Source organism: Uranotaenia lowii, chromosome 3 (assembly GCF_029784155.1).
Source record: "Uranotaenia lowii strain MFRU-FL chromosome 3, ASM2978415v1, whole genome shotgun sequence".
Classification (NCBI taxonomy): Eukaryota; Metazoa; Arthropoda; class Insecta; order Diptera; family Culicidae; genus Uranotaenia; species Uranotaenia lowii.
Window position 1 is genome coordinate 11,272,366 of NC_073693.1, and position 14,036 is coordinate 11,286,401.

The following is a 14,036-nucleotide window of genomic DNA, read 5'->3' on the forward strand; positions in this document are numbered from 1 at the left end:
AAAAACGAGAAATCTCGTATTTGGTCCGCAATGTATTGCCCTTTTTTTAAAGCCAAATTTCATACTAAAATCATTCAATTCGTTGAATTTTGCATCAAGAAAATTTGATCCGAAAATCTGATAATTTGTATCGCTTTTTTTTTGTAAAATTTAATTTAATTTCATCAAAGGTTAAAATCTTTGAATTTGAAAAATAGTTTGGAAGATTGGGCTTGTTTGATTTGAGTATAGAATAATTTTTTTAGAAATGAAAAACTTTGCTAAAAAAACTTATTTTGTGCCGAAATCAACTAAATTTGATCTATCACACTCTTTAACTAATTCAAAGATTTTACCATCGATGAAAGCGAATTCAGCCCACCTTTAAAGTTTAGGACCAATTTTTTAAAGTTACAATTTATTACGAAAACTTTTAAGTACTTAGAAATGATTAACAATATAGTTACAAACATATTTTTTTTTAAATTTTGTTTGTTTTCGTGAATTGTTGGGCAAAAAATCATAGATAAAAATCAATCATCAAAACTCTTCCCCATGAGTCGGTTCTTCCTACGGCCCTGCTGCAGTGCATGGTTTATTAAATTACAATGCGGTTAAAATTTCGAAGAGTTATGAATTCACATTTTGTGGTTATACAAGAAAATTCCAAAGATATGGATTCTTTTAAAACTTAGTGTAAAACTAGTCCACAAAATTTCCTGTTTTTAATAAGATATTTTTTTAAGGGAATTGAGATAGAAAAGTAGATCATAGATTTACACACCACAACTCACTCCATAGAATTTAAGAATTTATTCACTAGGATGCCCTAAAACGGAAAATTAAAAAAAAGTCGAAATTAAATATTAATATAAAATCAAGCAGATTTTCAAGTAAAAACGACTCTCAACTAAAGGGACTTAAGGGAGAAATATTGTTATAATGATAACTTCTGTTTTTTTTTTTATAAATTTTGTGAAATATCTGCACTACTTGCAAATTTTGGCATTTTTGTTAAAATTAACATTATCATATTTTTTCATTATAGATGGTTTTGTCCATGTACTTTTCATTTTGTTAATTTGTATTTTGTATTTTTTTTAAGTTTAAGGACCACGCTAGGGGAAAAATGGAGAACCGCTTTTATGAACAAATAAGTTTAAGGATTATAAACATTTAAATGGTTAAAATGATGTTTTATTGTGATTCATAATGAAGAAAATTCTTGAAAATCACGTATAAATTCGCCGAATTTTCCAGAAAGAAGATGTTCGGCCAAATTTATTTGTTTCCAACTAACACCAGATCTCGACTTTTCATGTCTTTCAATTAAAGCCCCTTTCTATCAACCATCAACCGGCCTCGGTGGAGCATATAAAAGAATGATTTACTGTTTTTCCCACACTAAGCTCAAAAACTTCGAAACCCAATCACCCAGTGACATCTATTTGGAAAACATTTTAACATCGACTATAACAGTGATTTTCAAAGTGGTCCCTACCGCCCCCTTGGGGGCGTTGAGATCTTCCAGGGGGGCGGTGAGCTCAATGTTGAATTTGGGGGGCGTTGGAAGGGCTCAAGGGGGCGATGAGGTCGTAATTCACAAACCATAAAACACCGTAGATTTGAAGATTAGACTTAAAATAACAACGAGTAAGTTCGATGCAAAAAATGAAGTTACTTTACAAAACTAGACATCAAGTTGAAGACTAAAACATCTATGATTTCACAAAAAAAAATTTCCAGTATCTCAATGATTATTTTTAAATGTAATTAAAAGGTTTTTCTTTATATTGTCACTGATTTTGTATACGCTCTACATGTTGATCTTGTTTGGTGAGATTTTATTGGGTTATATTAAAACAAGAATAATTTTAAATGGCAATGCTTGATAATCTTTAAAACGTTTTATCTTATAAATTTATAATTATAAAATTATAAATATATAAATTTATAATTTTAATAATTAAAATTATAACATAATTTTAAAATCAGCCAAACAGAAAAAAAACCTTCAAAAAAATCTGTATTCAAAGGCGTCATCTGTGATTTAGTGATAGACATTTTTGGAAGAAAATATGTAAAAATTATTTTAGATAAGAGAATTTTTATTTATAGTTCTTATTTGTTCATCTCTATTTCCATCGATTAAAAAAATCAATTGTGCCATCTGCCATGGATAAACTTTTAATCTTTTCGGTTGTTACAAACACCACCTGGATTTAGTTATAAAAATCTAATTTAAACTTTAAGACCCGTGAATGCTGCATAACTGTGAACAGGACTCAAATTCAGATATCAAGAAAAAATACTATTAGGTTGCGTTATTTTACCGGCATGACAGTATTTAATTTGTATTCAATAATGCAATTTAGTCTTCAACACTAATGCAAATTAATATTTGAAAGAAAATATTGTTTAACAAAATTTTAGATACATGATTTGATATCAAACTAATTAATCAGTATTAGTATGTGTCCAGGAATCTTTACATAGAATTAAGTGTTTACTGGAGGTTTGAAGCAATATGAGGCCTTAGTAGCCAAAAGGGTATAAGTAAAGGTTGCCAAACTACTCGGTTTTATCCGGGTTTGCCCGGATATTTAGTTTTTTTTTTAAGTTTTTTACTCGACAAAAGCCCGGCCTTGTTGCCTGGATTTCATTGAAAAAAGCCCGGATTTTGCCCGGAGTTATTCACTTCATATGGAAATAATCATGAAAAGTTTTTTGAATGCCTAAATAAAATACGGTTGAAAACTGCTGATAAATTATGACGGAAATATTTTTCCTTGATTTTTTTGTACTGAAACTCCTGGGTTTTGACAAAATTTGCCTGGATATTACCCGGGTTTTGGTAGAAAGTTTTGAAAATAAAAATCAATGATCCAAATTTTTATTTGTTTTTAATAGAGTGTTTGAAAATTTACCAAGGGGGGCGTTGAGCTTGAAAATTTTGCAAAAGGGGGCGATGAGTGAAAAAAGTTTGAAAACCACTGGACTATAAGCTACCTTATTTATGACCAAACGGCCATGGCTCCGAAATGTATTAATAGTAGCATATTTACTATCATTTTTCCATCTTCTCCGTTTTACTTCCAGCTGGGCACCGGCAGTGCGATGGTGGCAGCTGTGATGCTGGCTGCGTTTGGGTCGGGCGTTTCCGGAGCAGCCCTTGATCGGGGAAGCGGAGGCAGCGATAGTGGCCAGTCGACGGCCCTGGCTTCGTCCGATTCCAAATCATCGCCCATCATCGACAGTCTGCTACGGATAACCCGGGATGACCACCATCGGCAACAGTCCCAGTATGGAGGATCCGGAAGTGGGGGAGCAGGTCGGGATCAACGGTGCGTCAGCTGTAGCGGCTACGGTGGCCAAGGCGTTGGAAGCGGGGGAGGAGGAGGTGGCGCAAGTCCATCATCGGCCTATTATGCCGATCGGGATTCGATGATGATGAGGACCTATGGGCGGCCCTATGGCGTTCTCGGGTACTACTCCGGCCGAGGGTCCGTCTACGATGACCGCAACTGGTACTATCGACCGGAGTGGTACCAGGATGAGCGGGCCAGCTATCGGGATGGCACCGGGTATGGCGGAGGAGGATACCCGGGCAGTATGCGACCCAGCTATATGGGCGTCATGATGGGGTGAGTGAATGTGTGTGTGTGTCTTGTGGGAGGGTTGAACCACAGACGTTGAGCTAGTCGAATGGGTCCATTGAGTGATTGAATTCATTCTGTCAGCGCATTCGCTTCGAATACCGGACACTCAACTTTTTGTTAATTTTTTATCAGGAAATCTTTGGGAAATTCGAAAAATTCATAGTTTATCATCTTTACAGTTTGATTGAATTTTCTTTGCCCAGGTCAATAAATTCCTATATATGGAAGTTAAGCTTCTAATTACATTTAATGTACATTTAATAGGACTGACTGGTTTTTTTTTTAAATAAATACCAATTTACGGGTATCGACTTATTAATGAATCGCAAAATTTAATTTCAGTAGGGGAGAGTGGGGATACTTGATCCCCTTTTCTTATTTTCACCATATCTTTCTGAAAAAAATTAGCAACTCACCGTCTTTGACATTTTCTGACAGCATGTAACTTCAAGTTTCTATGCTCCAAAAATTAGATCGATACTTGAACCCGTTGATGAACTAGAAGCATTTTCGTGGGAGTAAAAGTATTGCGATTTTTCTGATGTTAGGGGAGACTTGATCCCCTATTGAAGGAGACTTGATCTTTTATTCAGGAAGCCGTAATCCTTGTATAAAAATCAAACAAAACCCAAGATAGAATGTTAATTGACTATTTTGGTCATGTTTGTTCTGGTTTTAAATTCAGTGTAAGGGGCCAGCAAAGGGGTTCGTCCATATTACTCATTCAATATTTTTGCAATATCTTCGATATCATACATCGGATTGGGAAGAAAATTTGCACACGGTAGTTTTCAGGGACGGAGAATCGATTTCAGATGTCAAATGTTTTGCCAGGGGTCGACGAAAAGGGTCGTCCATATTAATTAATTTTCACTGTTTTTAGCAATATTGACGTTATAATGCAATGGATTGCTTTTTAAATTTGCGCACGGGAGTTTTGAGGAAAGGGCACCGAAAGAGATTAAACTTTTTGGCAATAATTGCGTTGTTCGAAATTTAAACACGGGGGTTTCAAATTTAGTACCAGACGACAGAAAAAGCGATTGTCCAATATTTTTACAATTATTACCTAACAATGAATTCGGAAGTACATCTGTAAAATGCCTGGCAATTGACCAAGATAGAATGTTAATTGACTATTTTGGTCATGTTTGTTCTCATTTGACAATTTTTAGCAGACATAAGAAGAAAATTCTGTAACTTTGTCTCAACGCTAACAACATTGCATACTTAAAGGCGCTATTTTTTATAATTAAGAGAAAATTAATTATTTTTGCTCTTTTCTTCAGACAACTGTTTGATAAATATTAGTTTTTGGATAAATATTAGTAATTTTGTAATCAGCAATCATAACGATCAATTCAGAAGAAGAATATGCCGTTTGGAAGGGGGATCAATTGTACCCAACTCTAGGGGATCAATTGTACCCATAATCAACATTTTAGAAAACTTTTTCTGAAAAAAGTTGAGAGTTTTCCATTGCTTTGAAAATATGGCATTATGAAGTTCAATTTACGCTCGAACGATTGATACATTGGAACAAATATTTTTTTCATAATTTTCCCATGTAAGGAACATTATAAAGTGATGAAAAAAGATCTTCAAGTTACATTTTGTGAAATTTTTCAAACAAAGTTCAATTACTCAACTAATTATTTTGTTTAAAAATTTTTAAACTACAAGCATTGTTATTTTGCTTATTTTGGCACATTTTTCTAGAACATTTGATATTTGTAAGACATTCCAGTTTCGAGATATAGCTAAGGAATCAAGTATCCCCAGGGATCAAGTATCCTCATTCTCCCCTATTATAAGATTAACAAACTAAAAGAGGAGTCCTTAAAATCAGAAATCTAAATATAACATTTTATCTTTAAACGCTTTAGATTTCTAATTTGTAATTTGGTGTCATATTTAAATCATATATCATACTTAAATTTTTTTCAGGAATTCAAATCGTCTGCATTCATTCAAAAGCTATTCTTAAGAATGCTGGGAAAAAAACGCCAAATGTTTAAATATTATTCCGAGGTCTTTAATGGAGGTTACTCTTTCGAGAGAGGTGCCACTCAAACCGTAGTCGTAGACAACAGAGGCTCTGGTTCTAAAGAAAACTTATTGTGCAGACCTGTCCAGGGCTCCGAAGCTCGGAAACAGCACTGGAGAGCCTCCGGATCACGAAGTACCGGGGGAAACGCTCTACTTGATACCGTTGTTTGTCGACCGACTGACTGATGTCGGTTGAATCCATTCACACACTTTTACAACTACATTTTTCGACGTTAACTTCCATACCGTGTAATTCGCACCACACTAATGATCGGTCGATGTCCTCCTGAAGCGCAACACAATCCAATATCTAGTCAAGAACCTCTGCGAATAGCAGTTTCGGCGACTGAAGGAATGTTTCAAGGCCGTTAATAAATATCACGAAGACAAGCGGTCCAAGATGACTACCCTGCGGAATACCAGACGGCATATCGAACACGGAGAAGTGAGTTCCACGAATGTTTATAATGCCTTGACGACTCAACAGTCACAAATACAGCCATTTAGTTGCCAACTCGGGAAATCAATATCGATCAAGTTTTGCTCTTACGATTCTGTGAGGTACTTTGTCGAAATCTACGTATCTATATGAAATCCACTTGCAGCTTTTACCTGGTCATTAGGTTTGTCAAGGTTTATTGTTTTTGAATGAACCAGTGCTGGACATCGGTGAGTTTTGAAGTAGCTGCTGAATAGGTTCTCTCGTATATCAGGACTTCTAGCACTTTGGAAAAGCAGCGAAGAATCGATATCGGTCTGTAGTTCTCCACACGATGAGCATTTCCTGGATCGGTGAGATTGATGCGATTTTCCACGGTGTAGAAAAAGTACCTTCCGAGATCGATCACAGGCGGTGTGACCAGCGAAGCAGCTATTTTTAGATCAAACGATGTTGGAAACCCATTATTTAGGCCCAAATCCTTTCAAGGGGTTAAGAGGATTTAGCACTTTTAGAACTTCTTGTTCATTAATCGTCTTGTCATAGACGATGGGATACAGTTAGTAAAGCGGCGACAGTTTATGTTATTCCAAAATGTCGAAGGATCTTGTTTCACGTTGCGTTAGATATTAGAAATGTATTGGTTGAAAACAGCGTTGCCAAGAGTCGGCCATTCAATCTCTAGCTATGAGAGCATTGGCATGTCTCGGTCTCGGAAAGTAGCGTTGACGGGCTTTGCGAACTAAGCTGCGGCTCCTCCGCAATTCTGAATTCTACCAAGAGAGCTTGTAGGGCTGGTGCCGGTGAAGTCGTTTAGGCGGCGCACAGTGGGGCAGACCTGACCAATCGATGGTCAAAACCTCATAACTTTTTTAAATGAAATCCTACTGGTTTGAAGTCTTCTGAAAAGTTGTTCATCTGATCAAAATCTTTAAGTTGATGTAATTTTTTTTCATCTAAATGTTATGAAATTTGATCTAGATAACTTTGTTTATCAGATTTTCCTTATCAACTTGAAGGCTACTCAGTCGATCGGCGTGAAAAAGATCATGTAAGGGGTTTTAGGACCGTTTATAAGCTAAATGATGCTTTAAGATGCCTCCCATCACAAGAATGGGGGGTCTCCATACAAATGTTACCTGAATATCTACAAAACTCTTGAATAAATAATGCAAATGGACCCAAACTTGCAAGAAAGAAATGCATGTTATTTTAGCGCTAATTTGAGACCAATCTCTTCTCTGGAAGAAGGAGATTTCCAAATTTCTACATTTCAAAAAACTAACCAAGCAACCACAAAAGATCTAACAACTGGTAGGAACCTGACAAGGAACAAATCAAGCAAATTGAACCAAATTGAACCAGATTTGACCTCTGAGGGTACGACAAATCGTTTATTATGATGGCCTAAAACTCATTCCATCTATGAAACGAATGCTTCCATACAAATTAAATATGAAAAATATTAATGAAATTTTGTTCTAAGTGTCATATCAGTGTGATCAGTGGTAACAGAACAAATAAGTTCAGATAATGAAGCCATAAACTCATATTGGTACCTTATATAAGTAGCTAATGGATCAAGTATTTAGGCTGTTACTCAATATGACAGCAAAAAACATGGTTGCATTGTTTTTTTTTAAATATCCAAACATTCAGTGTATAAATAATTTCTATTTTATTTTTAAGTAAAACTTTAAGATCTCTACAAAAAATGTTGAATAAAAAATTAAGTTAGTTTACAGATAGGTGCTCAACATCTGACCGAAAAGGATTTGAGAAGGTTATAGAAAGTTCATATTCCAAAGAATCTGATCTGCTTGTCTGTAAATAAATATAACTTTTAAAAACCCAAATAGTATTATCAAACTAAGAGGAAAATAAATTGAAAAAAAAAATACAATTTTCAAATTTGATTCAGTTCAAGTTTTTATAGCAAAAACCACTATCAAAAGCAATTCCACAAGTACGAAAATTGTCAAAAAACATGTTTCACTAAAACGTGAATAACTTTTGAATAGGCAAAAAGTGGCAACTAGTTTTTGTTTTGTTGGATAGCTGAGACTTCCATTTCAATGCTCGATTAGAAATGATAGTGGGGTAACGTGGGGTAAAATGTTTTCCAGATGTCCCAATATGATGGAAATTCGTAATTTTTTAACGTTACACGTTTATGCTCGTTAAAAAAATTACGTTTTTTTTTCAATTCTTCAAACTCGAATAAATAAATTTCATATTATTCTGAACACATCCATGTTAATTTTTTTTTTATTTCTTCAAGAAATAAAATTTTAGTGGAGTATTGAACATATATAACATCAAACCCCAACTTCACCTACGTAGATAATAGTATGAAACAACGAATTTTAAGTTTTGTTTGACAGATTTGTGATCGGTGTAATGTCCAGTTTCTGAAAAGCATAAATTTATGATGAATTTTTGAAATTTACAAAAAAGGGTTTTGGCCAAGCTTTCATAGGGCCTGCCCCACTATGCGGCGTGGGCATGCTTTTGAAGTCCCTCCCAGAGATGTCCCAGAGATCATAGAAGGTTGATAAAGCAACATAGATGTTCAGATCTTCGAAAAGTATTTGCCAGTCTTTGTCCAGTACCATTTCCATTAGACGTTCCTTATAACAGTGCATAAAGTCCAGATTTAGTCTATGTGGGCTAACGGGATTCGTAAGCTTGTCAGCAAAATAGTCGAGCAGTAAGGCAGTAGGATGATGATGTCTGTTGGTATTTAAAGCTGCATTTGGAGGGTGTAAAAGATCAGCTCAATTCGCAAACAGAAGGTCGAGAGTTCTACCATTGGCCTTCGCAAGCGAAAACATCTGAGACAACCCGCAAGCTATTGGCAATTCGATGACAGCAAGCTCCTGCTCGATGGAGGCGTTCACTGGTAAAAATCCATCTGCATTTTCGTCGAAGGTCCAAAGCAAATTCGGTAGGTTGTAATCCTCAGCTATGACGATAATATCATTAGGTACTACTAACCATATTCATCAGGAAGTCGAGAGCAGACATGTGAGACGCCACATTGCAGTTTCGCTCTTTGGCCTAAAATAGACACAGCAAAAATAGACATCGAGACTCCGATCTTTGTTCCTCTCAACAACTTGATCTAGGGGAGTTTGCTTCTAGCCTTCGTCGGTATCGGACGTATTTTACTCTCGAGCATCGTTCAAAAGGCAACGATTTTTTTTCATCGATAAGGTGTTGTAGAGCGCGTGGTGATGAGCCCATCACCGGGTGACCATCCTAACCGGACAATTCCGAAATGGTTATTTTATTTATTTACATAGTATACCGTCTCACGACATATCTTGACGAACATAATTCCTGAAATTCACTCGGTCTATGGCAACCGTTCTCCAATTTCTCGGGCACCCCACGTTCGCCAGATCACGCTCCACTTGGTCTAACCACCTCGCTCGTTGCGCCTCCGCTCGTCTTGTTCCTACTGGATTCGTAGCAAACACCTGTTTCGCAGGACAGTCGTCCGGCATTCTTGCAACATGTCCCGCCCAGCGTATCCGACCAGCTTTCACCACCTTCTGAATACTGGGTTCGCCGTAGAGTCGCGCGAGCTCGTGGATCATCCTTCGCCTCCACACTCCGTTCTCCTGTACGCCGCCAAAGATGGTTCTTAACACTCGTCGCTCGAATACTCCGAGTGTACGCAGGTCCTCCTCGAGCAATATCCATGTCTCGTGCCCGTAGAGAGCAACCGGTCTAATGACCGTCATATACAGGTTACACTCTGTGCGAGGGCTAAGTCTTCTCGACTGCAGTTGCTTGTGGAGTCCATAGTAGGCACGACACCCGCTGATAATTCGCCTCCGGATCTCACGGCTGGTGTCATTGTCTGCGGTCACCAGTGAGCCGAGATAGACAAAGTCTTCGACTATCTCCAGCTCGTCGCCGTCGATCGTGACCTTGTTATTACTGGACAAACGGGTTCGGTCAGTCTCGGATCCGCAGGCCAGCATGTACTTCGTCTTGGACGTATTAATCATCAATTCCGAAATGAATGGATCCCCAAAGTTTACACGGTCGTTTATATTTTGACGTTTCAAGGTGCTAGGAAACCAACTGCCAAAAAAAAACCCGTTCTTGATTGGACGTTCTATCGAAAACTTTGCGGGTAAAGTTGAAGGAACTTTCTACGAAAAATCCCGGAACTGGTACGTGCTTAAGATCAGGAACAAAAACCAAGGAAGATTACTGACAAGCGCTTATCGGCCAACTCCAGTTCGAGACAAAGCTCCAGCATGTATACCCTGCCTTCTGCTACGGTTCAAGACTAAGGACCTCTCTTCTGACGACTCGAGGTCCGGTCTCATTCGCAACTCGAGGCTCGCTTGGTTTCCACGACTATCGTGCGCTCCGCTTCTGTTTGAGACCACTGCAAGAGACCAATGACCTTTCCTCTGACAACTCGAGATCTTGGCTCCGCTTGGTTTGGCTCGAGGCCCTCTCCTCTTTGCCCGTCCGTGTGCCGAAACGAGAGCAGCTTATCCTGGACACGCGCCTGTCACAGCACACGCCAGGGGCTTTACGAAAAACTACTCGGATGATTCCCAGCGAAGAATTCATCCTACACCGACTCAGGTGACTCACCCGCCGACGACATGAAGTCCCCTACCCAAGAGTATTTCGCGGCGTAAATACTCTTCCCCCTACGAGTTCGACTGCGAAGAAGGTAAAGTCTTATCCGCGCAGCTTCCTTCGTAGGGAGCGCGTTAACTCAGATACTCCACGGCGGTGGAGGTATCCTACCCAACGTTCGCAACGTACCTAACAGCTCGGCAAACGAGAAGGTAAAGTCTTATTTTTGTATGCTTTACTGCTAGGATCGGACGCACACTACTCGAAGGCCCCCCGACGAAAGGGCATTCTACTCCGACCGTGGTCCGGTCTTCCTCCTCCCTTTTTGGCTGACAACCCTAGGTTTTTTGCCCGCCGTGTACCGAATCGAGAGCAGCTTATCCTAGACTCGCGTCTGATACAGCACACGTACGGGTCTTAGACGCTTGCGACTCAGATGAATCCCGACGGTGATGTCATCCTATTCGACTCAATCACCTCGCTGAAATTGTAGTCGCGAAAGGTGTCATCTGATTCGATATGAATTTCAAACGGACCGGCTTTGGGTTGGGAAAAAACCGCTCGTAGGAGGTATCATTCTACGATCTTCAAATAGCTAATATGGCATTGTTAGATTCTCTCTAGGACAGTTGCACCCAGAAATCAGACTATATGACTGAAAGAAACCAAATAGAACATATCTCATATTCCATCACAAGACGAAGCAGGATGGAAACAATCAGCCAGCAAGGATATTGTCGAATGGGGACTTCTGTGACTTCCTCTTCAGCATCCTATGGAGCTTTTTGTTCCTCTGGATTGTCGGCCGTCCAGAACCGACCTCATTTCGATGCTCTGATTGTTGTCTCAAAGTGCCAAAAAGCTGCAGGCGCTGAAGAGGACGTCGTTTTCGATGCAGTGAACTACCATTCTTTTAACACGTCCACCTCTTCTTCTTCTACTAATTCTATTTTCCGATGCCTTATCGACTAGCTCCTATAATGGTCTAGTTACAGAGACTATATGACCAACGTTTCTGTTTATACTCCGTACAGTTTACAATCTTTTATATTCCTTAGAGATATTTTGCATTCTTTTATACTCAGTAGAGTTTACTGTTCTATTTTTAAATCTTCGTGTATTACATTTTTCGTTGTGTGTATTCATTTTAACGTTCGTAGACTTAAAAAAATTGCTTAGGGGCCGTTCACTAATTACGTAAGCACGATTTTGGAAATTTTCAACCCTCCCTCCCCCCCTGGTAAGACAAAGTAAGATTTTTCAAAACCCCCCCTCCCCCCCTAGTAAGATCTTACGTTTTTATATTCTTTAAAAAATTGACACGTTTTTTTTAAATAGTTTGAAAATATTAAAAATGTGACATACATGCTTCAAAGCAAAGTACTTTAGTAAGATTTAAAAACTGTATTTTAAAAGCACAATCTATACAAAACAACAGATGAAATTTCATAAACGATTAAAGAAAACGAATAAATTGATTTTCGGCGATTTCAGTCACAGAAAACATTATTCAAGACGTAGCATGTTTGGGGTTACAATAATTTTCAATAAATTTCCACAATCGAATAAACAATATAAAATCTAAATTCCGATTCAAAAAAGAGAGATCAGTTTAGCACAAGGTACCATACAAAATTGTTATGTTTATACCTGAAAATCATAAAAATCTTTAAAAAATATCATTCTATACTACTAGAATTGGGCAAAAAATGTTGAACGACAATCACGTTGTCAACTAACCTCAAAGCTCAGACTCATTCAGCGTTTAGCGATAAAGTTTTAGTATTTTTTTGGTAAAACGTTTGTAAAATTTAGAGACGATCTTTTTTATTAATGTGATTTAGTGTTTTTGATGGCATGTTGGTTTGAATTAGTTCTCTATAAATTTTATAGAACCTGCATTTTTTTATGAATTCAAAGACATTAAAAGATAAATAACATAACATCGAAATTAACCAACAAATAGGTAGTGAGTAAAAAAATCCTGAGTAATATGGTTTCGTATGGTTGTGGCTGCGATGAATTTTAAATGTAACATTTCTTACGTAAGATTTTTGGAAACCCCCCCTACCCCCCTAGTAAGAGATCGTAAGCAAATGTGGAACCCCCCCACCCCCCCTATGTGCTTACGTAATTAGTGAACAGCCCCTTAACCTAGTTGGAAGTGGCGAGATTCGATCCCCTATCATCTGATACAAACGAGACACGCTAGCCATCAGACTAAACAATCGCCCGTCCGCCTCTAAAAGAAGTAAATAGATCGACTGATTGAGTTGTCAATTTTTTTTTCTGTTGACTCATGGGTTACTATGACTAATGCCGCATAAGTAGTTTCGTGAGCACCTAATTAAGTCCAAATGATCAAAACATAAGTTTTGTTGCGTTCTTTCAACTATTTCACATTGAAACACATATTTTATAGAATTTTGACATTTTACTACTTTTATCCATCGGCTTTTGGGATCACCGCACTGTGACTGTTACAGAAATTCTGAAATAAAGTTTTGAAAATAAAATTAAATCAAAGTGATCCACCAAAGCTTCCCGTAGCAAAAACCGACACGCTGCTATGAATTTTTCAGCAACAACAAAAAAAGGGCGGGTAATATCAAAAGGATGTTGAGTGTCCGGTATTTCCTACCGTTAGCGCTCGAATGATACCGAAAGCTCTCCTGGAGCGGTTGATTAACGATTTCACAATGCAGATACAGCGACAAATACATAGTTACTTGAATCACCTACATTCACATTTCGAAAATGTTGTCATTGATGAAGCCTGACTACATACGTGCGACTACGATATACATATTGTAATAATATGTTGTTTGTTATAATGTTGTTTATTTGTTTGTTTTTCGCACTACCTACCAGTCATTGACGGTCGTGACGTGGAGTGCATATTCACTGTGCATGCTACTGCTGATGGCAGTGACGCTTGTAGATGTCATGTTATTTTTCAATAATGTATTCATAAGCCCATGATATGCTACGCCGTTGAGCTGTTCGGCTTTACGAGAATCGTTGGGGGTTTTGTTTGCGTAAAATAAGAAAAAAAAACACTAAAATAATCATGTTCCAACACATGATTGAACTCAGCTTTCGATGAATAATATATTCCTATTAAGCCCGATACAAAATTGGGGAAATGTTTATCGTTGGAATATATGTATATCATGTTGTTTACAGGTATCCACTACTATGTTATTTCAAAACCTATATTATTTGGTTTAAGATATAAAAAAAGCCTTTCAGCATGTTCCAGTCAACAAAAGTGTGTAAGTGCCCTCCTCTCCAATGCC

General features: G+C 37.8%; 1 protein-coding gene across 8 annotated transcripts in view; it reads left to right on the top strand.

Annotated features, from left to right (window-relative positions):
• The window catches only part of LOC129757447 (hornerin), a 73,298-nt gene that overhangs the window by 39,426 nt on the left and 19,836 nt on the right, over window positions 1-14,036 (top strand). For 7 of the 8 annotated variants that reach the window (XM_055754675.1, XM_055754674.1, XM_055754672.1 and 4 more), the window contains one exon: window positions 3,079-3,623. In XM_055754675.1, coding sequence (XP_055610650.1) covers window positions 3,079-3,623 — 545 coding nt within the window. The remainder of the gene's footprint in view (window positions 1-3,078; window positions 3,624-14,036) is intronic. The other variant, XM_055754680.1, reaches the window with a different exon arrangement.